The 22,444-nt window shown below is 40.7% G+C and overlaps 1 protein-coding gene across 2 annotated transcripts in view; it reads right to left on the bottom strand.

The window, feature by feature from the left end:
- Nucleotides 1-7,069: 7,069 nt before the first annotated feature.
- The window catches only part of RHOBTB2 (Rho-related BTB domain containing 2), a 33,767-nt gene continuing 18,392 nt past the window's right edge, over nt 7,070-22,444 (bottom strand). The window contains exons 8-10 of one of the 2 annotated variants that reach the window (XM_006884840.1): nt 9,875-9,963; nt 8,900-9,005; nt 7,070-7,547 (exon numbers count right to left, since the gene is read on the bottom strand). In XM_006884840.1, the coding sequence (XP_006884902.1) occupies nt 7,330-7,547; nt 8,900-9,005; nt 9,875-9,963 (413 nt within the window). In that variant the 3' untranslated portion in view covers nt 7,070-7,329. The remainder of the gene's footprint in view (nt 7,548-8,899; nt 9,006-9,874; nt 9,964-22,444) is intronic. The other variant, XM_006884841.1, reaches the window with a different exon arrangement.

Genomic DNA, 22,444 nt, shown 5'->3' with positions numbered 1-22,444 from the left:
CTTCCAATACAATAATTGAAAAAAGTGGTGACAGTGGACATCCTTGTCTGGTCCCTGTCTGCAAGGAAAATGTTTTCAGTCTTTCACCATTGAGAAGGATAATTGACTCTTGGCTTTGCATATATACTTTTCACTATTTTGAGGAAATTCCCTTTTATTCCAATTTTACTGAGAGTCTAAATCAGGAAGGGGTATTGGATTTTGTCAGATGCCTTTTCTGCATCAATTACTAAGATCATATGGTTCTTATTATTTACTTTGTTATTAGGGTGAATTACATTTTTTGTTTTTCTTATGGTGAACCATCCTTGCATGAGTGTTATGACTCCCACTTGGTCATGGTGAACAATTTTTTTAATGTGCTTTTGGATTCTATTGGCTAGGATTTTGATAAGGATTTTTACAAATATGTTCATGAGAGATACTGGACTATAGTTTTCTTTCTTGGTAGTATTTTTGCCTGGTTTTCGGCGTTAGGGCTATGCTTGCTTCGTAGAATGACTCTTGGAGCTTTCTTTCTTTTTCAATTTTTTAAAAATAGTTTGAGTTACCCTAACAAGAATTTTAAGTTCTCCTTTGCATTCTCTACTCTCGATAAATATTGTTATATACAGTTGTTGCTTAAATGTTTGATAATGATAGCAGAGTAACATACAGTTCTTTGGGTTCCATGTCCAAAGGACATAGTTGTTCATGGGAGCAATTTGTCACACTTTTCTGTTGCATTTTCCAGACAAGCAGGAAAATGAAAGGTGATGGAATGAACTACTGAAGACTAGTTAGTCAAGAGGTAAGGGGGAAAGAACTTATGGCCAACTGTCCACTCAACCGGTAATCCTCATAGTTTTCTTTTTAAAAAAAGTTTCCATATACAAAAACCAACTCAAGGTGGATCATGGACTTAGGACTAAAGCCAAGGACTATAAATTTCATTCAAGAAAAGCTTGGAAGAACTTTAGTGGTCCTAATCCACAACATAAAAAGTCTTCCAAGTATCCTGGGAAATCTACAACCAGGAGAAGATAAAATAGATGAATGGGGCCTTCTAAGAATCAAATCCCTATGCACATCCAAAAACTTCTCCAACAAGGTAAAAAGGGAAGCCACAGACTGGGAAAAAATAATTGGTAATGACATGTCAGATAAGGGACTTATATCTGGAATTTATAAAATACTTGAACACCACAATAAGATAAAGGTAAATAATCCAATAGAAAAATGGGCACAGGATATGAACAGACACTTCACCGAAGAAGACATTCAGATGGCCAACAAGCACATGAAGAAATGTTCAAAGTCCCTAGCTCTAAGAGAGATGCAAATCAAAACAATTATGAGATATCACCTCAGTCAGAATAGCAAAATTTAACAGAACAGCAAGCAGCAAATTCTGGCGAGGTTGTAACTCTCATCGAAGGCTAAAGAGGACTTAAATTAGGTTAAAAATATAGAACAAATGGAAAGAACCTACCAGAGTATTGCAACCAGGTCTGAATAATGAATATTCATGTTATTGAGCCAATGCCTTCATGTAGAAAGGAAATTATCTTAAAATACTAATAAAACATTCCATATTGTAAAAAAAAAATTCTTACAACTAGATCAAGAAACTGTATCATGGTAAACATAAATATTTAACTTGTCAGGGATTTCATTTTACTTGGAGCCACAATCAAGGCTGTAGCCGCAATAGTCAGGGAACCAAATAACACATTGTGTTGGGAAAATCTGCTGCAAAAGACTTCTTTAAAGTGCAAAAAGCAAAGATGTCACTGAGTACTAAACTGTGCCTGACTTGAGCCATAGTATTGAGCTGTGGTGCTGGAGAAGAGATACCATGGACTGCTAGGAGAACAAATAGGTTTGTCCTGGAGAGAATGAGACCAGGCTGCTCCTTGAAGGCAAGGATTCTGAAGCTTCATCTGATATACTTTGGACATGTTGCAAGGTGGGACCAATCCTTGTAGAGAGATGTCATCCTTGGGAGGGTGGATGGGCAGCACAAGAGAGAAAGACCCTGGATGAGATGGATTGATTCAGTGTCTGGGGTAATGGGGGTAGGTGTGTCAGAGGTAGTAAGATTAGCACAGGATAGAGCAGAGTTTAGGACTATTGTACATAGTGTCACTATGAGGTGCAGGCAACTCGACAGCACATAACAATAGTAACAACATATGATAGGAGGGAGCTCTGTTGGCCTATTGGTAAGAAACTGCACTGCAATCCCAAAGGCATGCAGTTTAAATCTGTCAGCTGCTTTGTGGGGAGAAGGATGGGCAATCTCCTCCTGTGTGATTAACTGCCTCTGAAAACCATCTGGAGAGTCAGCTATGGGTTGGTTCTGATTCAGTGGTACTCAACACCACCCTAAGCAGGGAGGTAACCTAGCGGTAAGAAGCTGAGCTGTAATCTCAAAGGCATGTAGTTTGAATCCACCAGCTGCTCTGCAGGAAAAGGATAGTTAATCTTGTGTGTGATTTACTGCCTCTTGAAAGCCCATTGGAGGCTTCTGACTCAATGGCACACAACAAAAATATATGCATGTGAGAGCAAGATAGAGAATAAGGAAGTCTAAAAAATTTATTTTGGATTGTAACGTTGGAAAAAAAAATATTGAAAATACCATGGACTGCCAGATGAATGGATACATTGTTGAAGTACAGTCAGAAAGCTCCTCAGATGTGAGGATGGTGGCACATTGTCTCTCAAACTTTGGACATGAGGGACCAGCTTTGAAAGAAAGATAGTGAGAGGGCCGCTGAAAAGAAGAAAACTCTCAGCAAAGAAGGGTTGAAACTGGCTGCCACTAAGGACTCAGACAGCAAGTACTGTGAGGCTAGCACAGGACTCGGCAGGTTTTGTTCTGCTGCACTAAAGGTCTGAGTCAAAACTAACCCCAAAGCACCAAACTATTCTATGACTAAAATTAGTGATAAACATGACCAACAACAAAATATTGTGGTTTGTACTTGATTAACTTAAGAAATGTTAAAGGAAACAATTTCACATGAGTAATTTTTAATGACGGTATGGTGAGGTATGATATACTAGTCAAAATAAATTTGCTTCCTTTCTTATTGTGGTTGTTGCTGCTAGGTGCTGGTGTTATTGTGGTAGGCAATAAAAAAAGTCCATAGAAAGTGTGTCCATAGGGAGCTCTGGTGTCTTAGTAGCAAGACGCTGCACTGCCATCCCAGAGGTACGGGGTTCAAATCCACCAGATGCTCTGCTGGAGAAGGAGGGAGCAATCTCCTCCTGTACCAGTCAGATCTGATTTGATGGTACACGTAAAAATAATACAATTTTTAAAAAAAGTGTCTATGTCAAATCTCCAGAACCTGTGATTATTACCCCATTTTTTTCTTAAAAAAAAGTTAATGAGCAGGGACCACTGAATCAATGAGGGTACTGTAACCCAACGATGTGGGAAGCATTTAAAAAATTTAAATGAATGTGATCCCCCTTCCTTCTCACCTCAGTTAATCCTTCAAGATTGATCCCATCTGCATGTAAAGAATTTCTTGGCTTTTTATGTTAGTGGTCTTATACCATAATTATCCTTTTGTGACTGTCTTATTAAAGTCACTCTGCATAATTTTTTCTAGTTTCATCCATGTTGGGAAGCATTTCACAAATTCTTGGTCATTTTCCAGTGATGCATCATACTTCCTTACATGAAAAGACCAGTTTCTTTAACCAATTGCCCAATGATGGCCACTTGGATTATTTCCAACTTTTTGCTGTTATACATAGTTCTATGTATACTCACAGAGTGAGAATGTCAGTTTGTGTTACAGCTCTTACTTCTTTGGGATATGTATCTAGTAGTGATATTGCTTGATCAAATAGTATTTTTATTCCCAACTTACAAATTGCATTGGGAAAGTCACCTGTGAGGGACCTCTCCAGAGTACTGAGGAGCAGTGATGTCAGGCTGGAGACTAGGGTGCACCTCATCTGGGCTATAGCCTTCCCAATTATGTGCCATGCATAGGAGAGTTGGACAGTGAATAGGGATGATAGAGAATTGATGCCTTTGAGTTGTGGTGCTGGAGAAGTGTTGAATATACCATGGACTGATGGGTGACCAAATAGGTTTGTCCTGGAGAGAGTGAAGCCAGAATGCTCCAAAGATACTGAAGCTTTGTCTGATATACTTTGGGCATGTTGCAAGGAGGGACCAGTCCTTGGAGAGGGACATCATATTAAGGAGAGTGGAGGGACGGCACAGGAGAGGAAGACCCGTGATGAGTGTGTTGGAGATGGCGAGGTTGGGACAGGATAGAGCAGGGTTTAGGGCTCTTGTACATAGGGTCGCTATGAGTCACAAGCGACTTGATGGCACATACATCTTCAGATGTGTCAAATAAAGCTGCAACTCACTTATTCCTTGACTGAATATGCAAAGCACTAATCTTACCAGTGTTTGCCATGCTTAACCATTTTTAACTTGTCCATTGTATTTTTTCCTTACTAGGAAACAATCTTCATGAGGATATTAACATAGTTGTTGGTTTTTTTGGTCATTGTTTTATATCAAGCTGAAATAGCACCTAGCACATGATGGGCACTTGAGATTTCTTTAATGGTTTGATTATCCTTTCATGCAGCTCCACAATGGAAGATCCTCTCTGGGAAGATTTCACTGGCAATATCAAACAATACAAGGAAGGCCATTAGGTACAAAATACTTATGTATTTATGAATTCATGACCAAATTAAATATGAAACCTTTATAAAAAGAGGTGTGTGTTTTTTTCCTTCCCCATGCTCTCATTCTCCATCCAAACCAGCTCTGAATGACATGAGTACAGGGGTACATCTCTTACTCTTGGAACTCACTGCTTCCCTTTCCCCCCTTTATGCTTTCCTCCTATGGGTGTGTTTCATGCTTTTGCTTCCCCTGAAATTTCAAAGTGCAGGTTTATGGGGGATTGGAATTCAGCACCTCCCCTCCCTCTGCTGCCAGGCTTTCTCTTTTTGGGAGAGGAGGCACCAACTTTGGCCTGTCTCCCCCATAGCTTCCAAGGGTGGTTTCTCTGGGTTGCACCTGGGGCTGCCAGGCTCCAGTATGGTAGATTGGCTCTGACAGAGCTTTGAGGAAAGGGGCAGTGGATCCCTGAGGGGTTAGCTGGCCCTGGTTGTTAGGGTAGTTCTGTGGTCACTCTCCTGTCTGCTTCTTCCAGTTCCTCAGCCAACCTTTACTTTCCTTCCACCGGTTTCTTCATCCTCATCAGTGGACCCAGACTGCATACCCTGCATACAATCTGGTAGACATATATCTTCCCCCCTTTTAATACTTTCCCTCTAATCCACAGCTCCCCCAAAGGCTCAGGTCTGCAGCCTCTGGCCCCATACCCAGAGTGAAGGTGCAGGGTGCAGGGCTACTTTCCTCTCTCTAAGGTCTCCCTTCCTACCCTGTGCCTTGGCTCATTATCCTCTCCCTTGAAGCCATCAATGGAACTCAGCTGAAGGCACACAGATCAGCCAGCAGAGGGCAGCACGCAGCTGGCTGTCCAGGTCAGTCATCCTGGAAGCCTTGTAGGGCTTCTAAGTAGCTGGAGGAGCCAGGGGCTCAGACAACATCAGTTCTAGACCTTCCAGCTCTAGGTCATCTTGATGAAGATTTAGGCTCGAATCTTGTGCTCTTGGCACCACAACAATCAATGTCAAGATTTCCTATTTCAGGGTTTGCTCTATCTCAGAACACGGACTGAAATCCAGTCCTCTTTTTGAACCATCCTTCTCAATATGAGGAGCTCTGAGTCCTGGCCTTAATGATGCCTGGCTCTGCTTCTCATCAATAGGACACAGTCTTTTAAGTCTAAGAAAGAGGGGTGAGGAGATGAAGTATGGATCAAGATTGGAAAATGTGGAAAGTCAACTATTTCCTAGCTTTCACTCTATACCACCATTAGTCATATCCCACGATCCTTCATCACATGGGATTCATGTTCTCCAACTCAATGTCCTTTTCCTTCTCCGACTGACCTGGACCCACCCACCCCCAATATTCACATAATATCTTATGGGTTCTTCTTTGAAAATGAGAAGGATGACCTACATTCTTAAGATGGACAAAGGCTAGAGTCCAATGCTATGTTTAAGCCCAGAGACCACCCCACGCTTCAAGTCCTGAATCACCAGCAATTTTGAGACCGAGAACTTATGATGCCTCTTAGACCCAGCCCAGCTGGGAAAGGGCACCCTCGGTCAGGGCTGGCGACAATTCTTTCTTGAAAGGCATTGAAGTAGATTCTACAACCTAACCCCTTTGTCTTGTGGGTGCCTGTTTGGCTTTATAAAAACATAAGCTATAAGAGGATCTTTGTCGGTTTTTCATTCTTTGTGGGGAAGAAGATAAGAGTGTTTTTCTTCTTGGTGATTTTTTTGTTTAAGTTTGTTTTTTGATTATTTTGTCCCACCCTATAAAAAGCAGTGCTAACCAAAGGCAGGGGATGGATTCTGAAGGGGCATGGGATTGCTGGGCACCGACTCCCATCACCTCCCTTCCGTTTTCCTCCCTCTAACCGAGTTGATCCCTATACTTCCCTTGGCCAGACCTGATGGAGGCTGAAGGGAAGTTAAGGGATAAGGGATGATGGGTGGGAGGAGTGAGGGAGGAGCTTCTCATTGCACCAAGAGGCACTGCTTCTAGGTCTGGAGCTCTGAACAACTTTCTGACACCCTTTATCAGACCAAAATTGCCCACAGCCCTTGGGGTGATGCTGACAGTATGTCAGCTCAATCACCTTGGTCTCTGGCAGCTGCATCCCAGGAACCAGAAGCCTTTCTTGAGTTAACTCTGAAGGCTAATTTCTACCCTGACTTCTCAAGTGAGGACTTAAGTAGGTTCCATGTAGAAATACTTACAAAACATTTGTAACCCTCAAGTCCCTTGGTGGAAAATCATTGACAGCAGAGATGGGAGCCTCCCTGCTCATTTTACCTATCTGGGATGGGGCTCTGGTGGCCTGGCCATAGGGAGACCAAGACCCACAGACAAGCCCTGGAGCTGGCTGGGTTGACTTCCATTTTACCGGAGGGCGCTTAAACATCAGAGCTCTTTCTCTGCTCCCTGCCTCCAAGCAGTTATCTCCAGCCCTGTTTTAGACCTGGGGAACCTCTGTAGGTTGTCCCTGTTCTGATCTACAGGGCCCAGCTCCTCTCTTGCTGGGCTATGTTGGCTGATGAGACCAGCTCCGCTCTTAGGGTCCTGGTTATGTGGGTCCCCTTGTCCCTATGAAGTGGAGGGAGAAAATGCAGAAGAGCAGAGGGCAAGGGCAGATGGGAACGACAGCAGCAGGGTCAGAAGAGGGTGGCGGCATCTCAGACCACAGCCGAGGAGGAAGATGGGGAGGAGGAGGAGGCTGCAGAAGAGGATGGTGAGGAAGGGCCGTTCCAGAACAGCCATCGCCGCTTGGGCTGCCGTTTCAGGTGGAGATAGTCCTCTTTCTCACGCTCCTTCCGTGCCCGCTGATAGTGATCTTCTTCCTTCAGGTACCAGACAGGCGGCCACCGGTGCTTCTCGAAATACTCCTGGTTTTCTGTAGCAGAATGTAGAAGGGCTTGGTTAGAAGGAAGGCAAGATCAGGAGAAAGAGCACTGGGACATACAGTCTCCTCCCCATTGTCACGAGGGCCTCCAGAAGGCCTGCCATCCATCAACTAATACACACTGACCCCTGTGGTCCAAGAAGTGAAATGTTGTGGTCCTTGCCTCACCTTTCTGAGCTCCCTATCTAGCTGCAGAGCTTAGGGAAAGTCAAATGCCCTGTGAGTAATGGAGAGGATTAGTGCTGAGGAAGGCACTTCCAGTTTTCTTTCTTCAAATAAGAATGAAACTGGGGCTTAATGTGTACTGTGAATGAATCAGGCTGAGGTGGAGAATAAAGGAGGAAGGGAGGGCAAAGGTGTCAGCAGGAGGATCCTCAGCATAGCTAAGGGATGGGAGCAGACTTATGTGGCCAGACTTATGGGGACAGGAGAGGTAGACCGCAGACATGGCTGGTGAGACTAGCCCATCTGAGATGTTAGGGCTTAATACAGAAAGTGCAGGGAGCTAACAGTTTGGAAACAGGGGATCGATGCAATTGGAGTTGTACTTTAGAAAGAAAACACTGGCTGGATGGAAACAAGGGTGAGAAGGAAGAAAGAAAGGGTGTAGGAAAATTGGTAGGTTCAGTAGCAACCTGGCAATAGGGAGCAGCCTCATAGCACAGTAGGACAGAGCCCAGGCAGTGAAAGTGAAGAGTCACCCCCAACTCAGAAACAGTAGGTGACAGAGCCCTCAGGGGGCCAGTGCCACCTCTCCCAGGAGCCTGTGCAGTTCCTGCCAGGCGCTGGGATCTGGAAAATCATTAAGCAGAGTTAGAGCTCCAGGAGGCCTCAGAGGATTTCCACAGCTGAGCTTTCCAAGCTGTGAATTGTACCCATTCCCAAGTTGTAGAATCCATTTACTGGGTCATAAGGTACATTTAAAAATTTTACATATTTTTTTCATATAAGGTTGCAAAGTACAATATATTTCTTATTGCAAAATTCTGTCCAAAAGTCTAAAATACACCACGGCTAGTTCGTTACCCTCTTTGCACTTCTGAAAGACAGAAGCCTGAGAAGTGGGGTGAGTTGTCCAAGGTCCTGTAGTTGGCTGGTGGCAGAGCCTGCTGCTCATAGCTCAGGTTCCCTGCTCTCTGGGACAATGCCTCGCCTGGGCCCACTCTGTTTGGCTTGCCTCAGCTTTGCAAGATGTTCTCACCCCCAAGGCCAAATTAAGTACAAGGCGTACTGGAAGCTCTCTGACGCCTGGCTCAAGTCAGAGCTGTGGACTCAAGTCGTGACCCCTCTCCCCATGAGCCTAGGAGAGCTGCAGGTCGATAGGAGTGGTCCCAGGTACTCACCTGGGGACATGGCCTTCATGTCTCGAGGGAACTTGCGGCACACATTGTTGTAGTTGGTGCAAATGTGGTGGAGGCACCAGTCAGCCAACTGGTATGCACAGTGGAACTGAGGATGGAACAAAAGACCATTTTTACTGAGCACCCTGCCTCCCAGGATAGACATCTACAGTTGTCTTTGGAGGGCTGGCTTTACTACAGGATGGGCAAATGTTCCTGAAGTCATAAAGTGCCCACCTCCAGGAACAATCCCCACAAAATGACAAGAAAGACAATGCTTGTGTTACGTTCTTGACACCACGACCATTGCCATCATCACTATGTTTCTGTCTGTCCTACCTGCGCCAGTACTATCACATTATAGATCTGCATATATGGCTATAAGCCCTACATGGCAGACTCCTATTCTGTGATCCACAGGGTTCACCCAAGATGACCTTCACCTCAACTTCCCCAACAAAGGTCCAAATCAGCTCACTCTAAGGAGTGGAAAATAAAGGCTCACTCTCCCAAGTGTGTCTGCAAGCTTTGAATCAGCCAGGGTTTAACTTTAAAAACTGATCTTTAATGGTAAAAAGTCTGGCACCCTCAGGGCCAGTGTAGGAGATTTTGCTTGCTTGGCAATAAGTAGGTGGGGTCATTGATTGTAGAAAGTGAGTTTTTGATGTTCCTTAAATGCTTCTGAAGCAGACAGCAACTATGTCTAAACATGGGACTAAATATTTCCTCCATGCCCTCTAGTTGTCTAAGGTCCCAGTCTCTTCTCCTCTGGCCAGCTTCTCCTCTTGGCCTTCTCTAGCCGCTTCCCAACTTAGGAGTTGAGATGGCTCTGCCCAATCAAGGTACTGGAGGGAACCACGTCTGACAGTGGGTTTACTCCCTATTCTCTACCTCCTAGCCCACCCCTTTCAACACCAATAGATAGAAGAGAGAGCTAGAGATAAAAATGCTCGAGGCTTCCTTCCCTTGTCATTATACCTGAGCCAGTTCCAGGAACACAAGGACGTCTCCGTCGATGTCCACCATCATCTGGGTTGCTTCCATCAGCCCAGTCACTGTGTACTGCTCTGTGACACATACATTTAAGAATCAGCTGAAGAATCACATGAATGACCATGTACTTACATTCCCAAGCAGAGGCTCACAGCGGGAAAAAGAAGTTGGGGTAGGGATAGTCCCAACAGGCCAGGAAAGGCTGTGGGAGGGAAACTCTATTCCAACCAGTAGGAAACTGTGGGGATTGAAGAGTTGAGAGACATTAAAATCACTGAAGAGGATTCTTTAAACTACTTGTGTCCCACCAAATACAGTGATAAACACTTGGAGTCGATGTCTTCAGCAGACTCAATCATTAATCCTTTTGGGAAAAGATGTTAAGCCTTAGGTTGGTTAAAAGCAAGGGGTGGGAGAAACCAATCCACCTGAATTACACCTATAGATTTATGGATTAAGCCTACTTATGAATATGAATTAAAATTTTATAACATATACCAACCTTGCATTTCAATTTAAAATGTTTACATTGAAGAGGTTAAGTAAAACATCTTTAGTCTTGAATTTTAATTGGAAAGATCAGGATAAACTAATGAGTTTATCTATAAAACAAATTTTATCTTTGAAAGTATTCCTTACTATCTGTACACAGAAAACGCCCAGAAATAATATTTAACCCAGTAGCAATGAGCATCTCTAGACAGATTATAGTCTTAAAATATGATTTCCAACAATAAAAAACCAAAGCTTCTTGGAAAATGGCTGACTCCAAGTCTCGGGCAGGAAATAAACATAATGAAATATAGGACCTCTTGTCATTCCAAATGACATATCAGATATTAAAGAAACCATTCAAAACTCTGGAAGCAACTTGGATAAAGACAAGGTATGGTTAATCTACAAGGACAAACCCAAACAAAAAATTCATTTCCATCTAATTAATTCCAACATACAGTAACCAGAAAGGACAGAGTAGAACATCCCTAGAAGGTTTCCAAGACTTTAATCTCTATGGTGGAAGGCTGCCTCATCTTTCTTGAGGAATGGTTGGAGGGTTCCAGCTGTCAACCTCTCTGTTATTAGCCAAGTGTTTAACCACTGCACTATCAGGAAATACATCGAATACGGTTCGGTCGGCATTCAATACTGCTTAAAAGAGCCAACAACAAAAACTGAAACTGTGATTTTCAAAAGATGATATAAAGCAAATTTGTTATCTAAAACTCTGGTAAAAAAAAGAATCAAGCCCCACCTTTCCTACAGCCACTGGACTATTGGGTAAACAAACAGTAAGCGAGGGGAATCTTCTCTTTTTGACATATTCCAACTAATAAATGAAGAAGGAATGCTGAACTGAAATATCATCATTTCATACAACCTGGAGAAGAGTCTTGAACATACCATGGACTTCCAAGAAAACAAATGGGTCTGTCTTGGAGAGGGTGAAACCAAGTCTCTCCTTGGAAGCTAGGATTTTGAAGTTCCACCTCACTTACTTTGGGCATGTAGCCAGGAGAGATTGGTCCATGGAGAAGGACATCATGCTTGGAAGGGTAGAGGAGAGGAAGACCCCGGATGAGACGGATGATACAGTAAGCTGGAGCAATGGTGGTTGGTGTGTCAGAATTAGTGAGACTGGCTCGGGACGGGAAAGGTTCAGAACTGCTGTACACAGGGTTGCTATGCATTGCAGGCGATTCAACCAATAACATTCTATGACAGGTTTGGAAGCAGGAGTGGCATCCACTTCCTAAACAACATGCCTCTGGAAACTCGATGAGCTTTGATAAATGTCAATGGTTATAGAGGGGCTTCAGGCCTTTTATTCATAGGGTTGCTATGAGTCATGTTCAACTCGAAGGCAATCAACTACAATAACAATGAAGCAATATTTTTTCATAGTTTCTTCTGACAGCCATTTGGTTTGATCTTTCTGTCTTTTGTTCTCTTCATGGATGGTCCTTCCACAGCTCCTCTCGTCTTCAATCATTGGTGTTCAGTGCTTCAAACCTGTTCGTGAGATTATTTTTAAATTCATGTGGAATAGACCCAACGTCGTATTTTAGTTCTTGTGGACTAGTTTTTGTTTTCTTCAATTTCAGTATGAATCTGCACATGAGCAATTGATGGTCTGTTCACAATTGGCACTTGCTCTGGGTTTGATGCTTGTATAATCTTCCCCAATGATTCTGTACACAAATACAGTTAGTGTGATTTCTGTGCAGTCCATCAGGTGAAATCCATGTGAAAAGTCATCATTTGTATTTTTTTTTAAAAAAATTATTTTCTATGAATAACTCATTTAGCATACAAAACTTAATTATTCTCTCTCCTACTTCATTGCTGCTACCAACTCCATACTTTCCAACTACTAATCTTGTCTCATTATCTCCAACTTTTGTGTTCCAGTCATCAATAATTATTAATACATTTTGATTGCACGTTTGGTTCATTTCGGACTACAAAAGTTGATAGAAATACTAAACTGTCTCTTCTTTTACTTTAGTTATCACATATATTTGAATAATAGTTATATTAACAAGTCTTCCTTTTATGTTTATAGATAGTAAGTTTCCTATCACTCACAACATTATACTTTAGGGTTGATCTTGAAATTGTCTTTTTAACTGTGAAAGCAACATCATTCTTTCTCAGTTTTTTCATTCCTGACATAGGAGATCATATGATTGTCTGATTCCAAGTGGTCCATACCGTTTTGTTCCATTTAATTTTGACAACTTCAGCTTTCCTACAGTCATACTTCATACAATCTACATTCAATTATTAATGGTTGTTTGCAGCTGTTTCTCCTAGCTTTTGAGTGACTTCTTATCTGGACTCTAGCTCTAATTCTATAACTACCTGGGTTCCTCTGTTGTTCATAGGATTTTCAAAGGCCTGTTATTCTGGAAGTGGATGGCCAATCCTTCTTCCTAGTCTGTCTTAATCTAAGACCTCCACTGCCATCTTCCTACCATGGATGACCCTTCTGGGATGTGAAACATCAGTGGCACAGCTTCCAGTATTATAACATCCCACAAACGACACCAGTACAGCATATTGACAGACAATTGCTGTACTAATAGGAGCAAATATAAGCAAGCCAGCCTATACATACCTAAAACATAAAGTGTTTGGCAACATGCAAATTATTCCCCAGTATATATGTGTGTGTGTGTGTGTACACACACACACACACACACCCCCCGATAGATTGTACCTAGTCAATCTACATGTTGAGCAAGTAATTTGCGAAGCAGGACTTTATGAAGAAGAATATGGCATCAAGATCAGAGAAGTCATCAATCATTTATGTTATGCATTTTACACAACCTTGCTTGCTGAAAGTGAGGAGGACTTGAAATGCTTGCTGCAGAAGATCAAGAACTATAGCCTTTGGTATGGAATACATCTCAACATGATGAAAACAAAGGTCCTCACCATGGGGCAAACAGACAACTTCATGATAGATAAAGAAAGGATTAAAGCTAACCAAGATTTCATCTTGTTTAGACTATTAATCAATTCCCTGACAAGATATCAGAAAATGTATTACATTGGGCAAGTCTTCTGTCAGACACCTCTCTTTGAAGGCTAAAGTACACCTGATTCAGGCCATGGTCTTTCCAGTCACTTGCTACATGTCTGAGAGATGGACAATGAACTGGATGGCAGAATAAAAAGTGAAGCCTTTGAGTTGTGGTGTTGAAGAGTACTGAGTATCCCACAGACTGCCAAAAGAACAAACAAATATGTCTTGGAGAAAGTACAGCCAGAGTGCTCCTTGGTGGTAAAGATGAAGACGCTTCCTCTTTCATATTTTGGGCAAGTTGCTAGAAGAGACTATTCTTGGAAAGAGACATCATGTTTGGAAAGGTGAAAGAGAGGAAGACCCTTAACAAGATGGCTTGACACAGTAACTGCAGCAATGTGCTCAAGTATGTAGAAAACTACGAGGGTGGCACAGGATAGGACAAGGCTCATATCTGTTATTCAGAGTCACTATAGGTCATATTCAACTCAATGGCACCTAACAACAACAACAAAGCAAGGGAGCTCTGCTGGCCTAGTGGGTGGAAATGCACTGCCAATCCAAAGGCAAATAGTTTGAATCCACTGGTCATTCTTCAGAATAAAAATGGAGAATCTCTTCCTGAATGATTTATAGCCTCTGAAAACCTGCTGAAGGGTCAGCTACGAGTTAGTTCTGATTTAAGGGCAATGGATTGAGCTGAGTTGAATGAAGGAAGGAGCTCTGGCAGTGTAGTGTGTTATATGCTGTGCTGCTAAACAAAAGGTTAGTGGTTCAAATCCACCACCTGTGAAAGATGTGTAGCCTCCTGGAAAACTCTGTGAAGGCTTATTATGAGTTGATTTCACTCAGTGACAGTGGATTTTTAATTAATGTAGTTCCTATTTGGTATAAACAGTTCACTCTACTGCAACCCAAACGTTAGAAATTCAAGTTCAGCCAGAGGCAATTTACAACTAAAAAATCAGCCATTAAAAATCCTGTGTAACACAGTTCTACTCTGACACAAATACGATTACCCATAGCCAGAATTGACTCAATGGCAACTAGTTAGATTTCAGTTTTTAAAGAATTAATAGATCTAAGTAACGGCTCATAACATTATAAACAGAGTGAAAACCAGACAATTCGTGCATTTTGAGAAACAACCTATGAAAGTGTCTTACCCAAGAGAATTTGTATAAATATCATCTAGTCTGTAAGTCTAACTACCAATTTATAGGAAATGCAGAAGACAGAAAGGAGCATTTGTGGCTTAGTGTTTAGAAGCTATGCTGGTAACCCAAAAGAGGGCAGTTTGAATCCATCAGCTGCTCCTTGGGAGGAAGATGATCTGTTGTGTGATTTACAACTTCTGAAAAGTCACTGCAGGGTCAGTTACAAGTCAGTTCTGACTTGATGTCACAGAACATCGAAGACAGAGGAATATGTTCAACTATAGTAGAGAAATAAAAATAACAGAAACCTAGATTGTGGAAAACCACATTTTGTTTTTTCTCCTTTCAACAAACATAACTGAAAGGAGAATATACTGTAAGAAAATTATTACTAAAAAGCATTTTTATAGTAGATTAAAAGCTACTAAAGACATAAAACCAAATCCATGTTACAGTATTTAACTTATATGACAAAACTATAAAGCAAAGAAATAAGTCCATAAAAAGCATAATAAGAAAATATAATCACAGTGTTTACTTTGAGGGAGGAGGGAGGAACATGTGCTCAGGACGGGCAGTGGAGCCTTCAGATGGGCTAGTACAGTTATAGCTCCTGGCACGAGTAATGATCAAAAGGTGATCTGCATTATAATAATTCATTAACCTGAAACTTTGTTCTTTATAGTTTTATGTGTTACATTTATGAATAAAGATGTGTTATTTCAATGAATGTTATAAAAAGCATATCTCACCAAACTTAAAGCATCATTCATTCATTGCTATTGAGTTAGAATAAAACCAGCTCACAACTGAGCTTCTAGTGGGTTTCTAAGGCTATAAATTGTATGAGAAGAGATTTCCTATAGCTCTCCTGTGGAGCTGCTGGTGGATTCGAACTGCCAGAGAGGCATTAGATTATCGGTGGAACGCTCTACAGGCTATGTCACTAGAGCTCAAAGCATCACTGGCTATACAGTATTTGGCATTTTCCTCTGACTCTTAACTGAGTACATTAATGCATTTTTTAAAATGTATTTTGTTGGTGCAACCACCCTGGAAGGCAGTATGGCGCTTTTCTCAAAAAGTTGGAAATATCATTTGACCCAGCAATTGCACTAGTAGGAAAGTAATCTAAAGAAACCAGAACTGCCACCTAAACAGATATATGCAAACCCATGTTTATCGTGGCTTTGTTCACAATAGTAAAGAGATGGAAGCAACCTAAGTGCCCATCAACAAATGAATGGATAGAGAAACTGTGGTATATTCACACAATGGAATACTAGGCAGCACTGAAAAACAAGAAACTCAAAATATTCTTCAAAACGGAGGACATTATGCTGAATGAAATATTTCAGTCACAAAAGGACAAATTCTGCATAATGCCACTGTTATAAAATAGGACTAACATGGGAGTTGGAGGGAAACTAAGAAAAGGGAATAAATAATGAACATTGCATTTAAATAGATAAGGGAAAGAACTGTCTAAAAGAAATAGATGATTAGGTTTTATTTGCATGACAATAATCCAGAATTAGTGGTGCATAACAAAGTGGACTGGGGGTGGGAGGGAAGGAGGAAACTGTGCAACAGTGAAAGAATCTTTTTTTTTAAAGAATCTTTTTAAAGAGAAAACAAACAGGGGTGGGGGGTTAGTAAGGAAAATGTACAATAATGAATGAATGGAAGTCCAAGTTTTCTGTAAACTTGTATTAAATTATCAATAAAAAATAATAACAAAAAATACATTTTGTAGTGAATTTGGTCTGTTTCACTGGAAAAGAGTCATGCAAGCTTAGTATTTTTAATGGCTAATTTATGAAAATTACCCATAAGTGCTTAACCTCAACTCATTGCTGTCCAGTGGAACTGACTCCTAGTTGACTCTCCAATGGACTTTTCAGAGGCTGTCACTCGCACAGGAGACTGCCCGTCTTTCTCCCACAGAGCAGTTGGTGGAATCGAACCACCTGTGTTGGCAACACTGCATCTTATCCACTGATGTTTATTTCACCCAGTTGTCTGACATTATGAAACAGAACATACAGCAATATCTTTTTACAGTTTTTTTTCCCTTTAGATCATTATTATAGATGTGTTGATAGGTGCCCTAAAGTTGACTATGACTCAGAGACACCTTGTGAACAACAGATCTGAACCTTACCCTATGTAGCACCATCCTCAAGATCTCTGATGCTCATGCCAATTATTAGAGTCACTGTGTCAATCAACTTGTTGAGTGTCTCCCTTTCTTTTGCTGAATTGTTGTTATGTACGATTGCGTCAGAACCAATCCATTGCTGACCCTTCAGTAGGTTTTCACAGGCAATAAGTCCCAGGGGAAGTGACTGTCCATGTTTCCCGCAGAACAGCTGGCAGATTCAAACCATGTGGCTTTGGGTGAGCAGCACAGCTCCTTACCTCTAGGCCAGCAGAGCTCGCTCTTGCTGGATAGTCTTTAAAAATGGAAATTGCTGCGTCCACCAAGTTTTATATACTTCTCAAAACCCACATAATTTTTCATAGACAGTAATGGGTTATATAAAAGTTATAGCTGTGATTTCTTGTTTAGCCTGTCTCTTGCTTCCTGTCCTAAAGATCTCTGTGTCTCTAGGTAGGGATCCTGGACTGTCTCTGTGAGCTCAGCTCTTTATAGTCTAATGTGGATAAACAGTTTCTGATTTCTCTGGTAACTAAAAAATCTATACCAAATCCACTGTTGTCTAATTGATTCCAACTCACAGGGACATGGTTGGTTACAGGGTAGAACTGTTCCACAGGGCTTACCTGCCTGTAATCTTTATAGACCAAGATCACTCAGCCTTTCTCCAAAAGCAATGTTAAGTAGGTTTTAACCACTAATCTTTAGCAGAGTTGAGCTCAAGCCCTTTTCACCACTCAGTGACCTTTCCTGTGACCAGGACACATTTTAGAACTCATCTCCTATCACTGCCATCAGAAAGGTGATTGTATCCTCACACCCAGTCTTGATAATCTGCTTAGGTCGCAGCAGGCCTGACACTGGAGTCTTATTCTGAGAATCTCTGATCTCTGACACCAGACCTTCCAAACGATATTGTCTCTGTCACCAACCTCAGTATTGATAGCAGTGCCCACAGCAACAACAAGCAAACATCAAACTCCAACACCAACAGCTGTCTGTCTGCCCAGATCACTGGTCCTAGATTCCTGTCACCAAGGGAGTAGTTTTTCATCTCAGGCTCTTAGATTCAAGTGATATGCCTGCTTGATTTTCCCTATTGCTTCAATGTCTGTTCTCTTACAGGAGGTTCCTTGAATCGCCCATGCTAAATGCTCTACCATTCATCTCTCAAGTTTGTCAAACTGTGGTGGCTTGTGCATTGTTACAATGCTAGAAACTATGCCACCAATATTTCAGACATGAGCAAAGTCATCCATAGGGCACAGGTGTCAGTAGAACTGCCACACTAAGAAGGAGGATGTGGTGATTTACTGCTGAAAATCTTATGACTAGCAGTGGAACACTGACATAGGGAGACAAGGATTTCAGACAAGGAAGCCACTTAAAACATGAGAAATGTCTTCTCAAAAGAGAAAAAACTCAAACTCACTGCTGTCAAGCCAGAACTGACTCACGGCCGACTCTCCAGGGGTTTTTCTAAGGCTGTAAATCACAGGACAGGAGACTGCCCATCTTTCTCCCTTGCAGGACTTGGTGCATTGGAGTTGGCAGTGCAACTCCTTACTCACTTGGCCACCAAAGGTCAAAGCATAGTTGACCTCAACGACATGGATAGGGTAAAGCATTAAGGACTTTCATTTGAGGATGTGGCATTACTCAAAGAAAGAATAGCTGTGAACAGCCACATATATTTATAGCATGGAATGTATGAAACACAAGCCTTAGAAAATTAGAAGTCATCAAAATAGAACTGGAACATTTGAAAAAAGGTATTTTACATTAGTGAGCTGAAATGGATTGGTATTGGCCATTTCGAATCAGACTTTCATATGGTCTACTAGGCTGTAAATAACAAATTAATCAGGCAATGGTATCACATCCATTGTCAAAACCCACATTTTAGGATCTATACTAAAGACTGCTGATGCTAGGATTATATTCATACACTTATATGGAAGACCAGTCAATATGATTCGTATTCAGAATTATACATCAACCACTAATACCAAAGATAGAGAAACAGAAGATTTTTTTTACTACTTTCTGCAGTCTGAAATTGATCAAATATACAATAAAAATGTGTTAATAATTACTGGTGATTAGAATGTGAAAGTTGGAAACCAATAAACAAAAAAAGATGAGCTATCATCTCACAGTCACAAAATGACAAATATTGCATAGAGCTACTGTTGTAAAATGGGAATGACATCAGGGTTGAGGGAAGACAGAAAAGGAGGGGAAGAATGATGTGTATTGTATTGAAACAGATGGGGGAGAGAAGTGTTTAAAAGGGACATATGAATGGCTATTCTTGTAATTACAGAAGTCCAGAGTGAAGGCTGCATAGTGGAGTTGACTTGGAGGGAGGGATTGCATATCAAGGAAAGAGTTTTTCTTTTTCTTTTCAAAGAGAAGGGTGAATTTGGGGGGAGGGGTGGGTAGGGAGGAAAGTGTAACAATGAATGACTGGAAACCCTAAGTCTCTGTAAACTTTCATTAAAATTAATTTTAAAAACCCCAACAACAACAACAACAACAAAAAAAAACCCCAAAAAACAAAAAGAAAATAAGGGAGCTTACACACCCATATTTATTGCGGCTTGGTTTACAATAGCAAAGAGTTGGAAACAACCTAGGTGCCCATCAACAAACGAATGGATAGAGAAGTTCTGGTATATTCACACAGTGGAATACTATGCTCAGGCTCAGCTATAAGTCAGTTCTGATTCAACAGCAATGGGCTGAGTTGAAAAATAGAGTCTTGTTGATAGAAATTAATTATATGGGAATCATATGATAGAAAAGACTAAAATAATACAGTTTCACAAAACCAATGACTTTATTAATTGGAAATATCATTGTTCAACAATATAAACAGCAGCTCTGCATATCAATCTTGCCTGATGGAATACATAGAAAAAAATTTACTACATCTGTGGAACGAGACAAGAGAAGCTAAAGAGCATTAGTCAGAACAAGTTAAAGGCCAGCTATGGAAGAGACCATTATATGCAAGCTCATGATAAAGCTGAAACATGGTCAACATTAGTGAGGAAAAAATTAAAAGAGAGCCAAAGTAAAACTTTGAGTGCATCCCACCTGAATTCAGAGACCACGTCATGAATAGGTTTGATGCACTGAACACTAATGACCAAAGAACAAATGAGTTGTGGGATAGCATTACATATACAGAAAGAAGGTTATTAAAAGACAGAAAAGGGAAAAAAAAAAGACAGAAAAGGAAAAAGTAAGACCAAAATGGATGTCAGAAGAGACTCTATGGACCTAGAAGTCCTAATCTATAACAGACTTCCAAGTATCCTGAAAAATCTACAACCAGGAGAAGATAAAAATAGATGAATGGGACCTTCTAAGAATCAAATCCCTATGCACATCCAAAAACTTCTCCAACAGGGTAAAAAGGGAAACCACAGACTGGAAAAATATATTTGGCAATGAGATGTCAGATAAGGGACTTATATCTAGAATTTATAAAATACTCAAGCACCACAACAAGATAAAAGTAACAATCCAATTAAAAATTGGGCACAGGATATGAACAGACACATCACCAAAGAAGACATTCAGATGGCCAACAAGCACATGAAGAAATATTCAAAATCCCTAGCTCTAAGAGAGATGCAAATCAAAACAACTATGAGATATCATCTAACCTCAGTCAGAATAGCAAAATTTAACAGAACAGCAAAGCAACAAATGCTGGCAAGGTTGTAGAGAACTGGGACCCTATTCACTGTTGGTGGGAGTGTAAAATGGTGCAACCACTGTGGAAGATGGGGTGGTGCTTTCTCAGAAAGTTGCAAATAGAGATACCATTTGACCCAGCAATTCCACTACTGGGAATATACCCCAAAGAGACCCAGTAACTGCCACCCAAGCAGATATATGCACGCCAATGTTTATCACAGCTTTGTTCACAATAGCAAGGAGCTGGAAACAACCCAGGTGTCCATCAACAAACAAATGGATAGAGAAGCTGTGGTATATTCACACATGGAATACTATGCTGCACTGAAAAATAAGGAACTCATGCAATATTATTCAAAATGGGTGAGCCTGGAGGACATTATGCTGAGTGAAATACCTCAGTCACAAAAAGATAAATACTGCATGGAGCCACTGTTGTAAAACAGGACTGACACTGGGGTTGGGGGAGACTGAGAAAGATGGGATAAATAATGTATAATGTACTGAAACAGATGAGGGAGAAAACTGTTTAAAAGGGATATGTGATTAGGTATTATTGTCATGATGGGAGTTCAGAGTGAAGGCTACATAGTGGAGTGGACCTGGGGGGAGGGATTGTAAAACAATGAAAGAATTTTTCTTTTACTTTTCAAAGAGAAGAGTGTACTGGGGGGGAGGGGTGGGCAGGGATAAAAGTGCAACAATGAATGAATGGAAATCCAGTTTCTGTAAATTTTCATTAAAATTAACAAAAAAAAACCACTAAAATTTGCTCTTAAAATAACTAAAGCAAATAGAAAGATAATGAAGCAAAAGACTTGAAGAGATGATTTCAGAGTGTGGCTTGAGAAGGCAGCTAAGTATTATATTGGAATGTGAAAAGAACTAAAGTTAGAGAGAGAAAAGAATGCTTGGCCTGCCTCAAGCTGAAAGAAGTAAAGGAAAATGGCAAGCTTCAAAGTTGCAATAGTGAAGTGTTCACTGTGCAAAATATTGAATGATGTAGGAAATCTCAAGAGATGGAAGACATAAACAGAGTCACTGTATCAAAAAGAATTGGTCAGCATGCAACCATTTCAAAAGGTAGCATATGATCAAGAACCAACAATATTAGAGGAATAAATCCAAGCTGCAATGAAGGGATTGGCAAAAATCATGCTTAAGTCTCTAAAATGGGTGAAATATAAATTGAGATGGTTCAACATACAAATGCAATGCTATAAATGCCTCTTTTATGTAAAAAAAATTTGGAAAAATGCTATCTCTGATCAACCAGCTAAAAACAATCCATAGTTTTGTCATTTTAAATAAAGGTGATCTAATAGAAAACAAATTATGAATCAATATCATTTGAAAGTAAAATTTTGCTAAATTTAAAAATAGTTGCAGCAGTACATCAAAAGGGAATTACCGGAAATTCAAGTTTGATTCAGAAGAGGACACAGAACAAGGGATGTCATTGCTGGTATCAGATGGATCTTGGCTGAAAGCAGAGAATATCTGAAAGATGTTTACCTAAGTTGAATTAACCATGAAAAGGCATTTGAATGTGTGGATCATATCAAATTACGGGTAACATTGTGAAGAATGGGAATTCAAAATATTTAAGTGAGTTTACAAAGAACATGCACATAGACCAAAAGGCTGACCCGAACAAGGGGACATTGTTGTGGTTTAAAACCTGGAGAGTTGGACACTGGGGCTGTGTCCTTTCATCGCATTTATTCAATCTATATGTTGAGTACATAATCAGATAAACTAGACTCTATGAGGAGCATGGCCTTAGGATCTAATTACCCACCTGTGATAAACAGATGAGAAAACCTTGCTTGTTGAAAGAGGATTTGAGACCTTTAATTAATATATTTCAGCCTTCAGTATAGATCACATTTCAATATAAAGAAAACAAAAATGCGCACAACTAAACTGATAAGCATTATCATGATAAATGGAAGAAATACCAAACTTGTCAAGGATTTCCTTGTACACGAATT

This window comes from Elephantulus edwardii, unplaced genomic scaffold (genome assembly GCF_000299155.1).
Source record: "Elephantulus edwardii isolate Elephantulus edwardi_28Jun2011 unplaced genomic scaffold, EleEdw1.0 scaffold00038, whole genome shotgun sequence".
Taxonomy (NCBI): Eukaryota; Metazoa; Chordata; class Mammalia; order Macroscelidea; family Macroscelididae; genus Elephantulus; species Elephantulus edwardii.
Note: the sequence above shows the minus strand (reverse complement) of the source record. Positions and strands in the feature narration are given on the sequence as shown.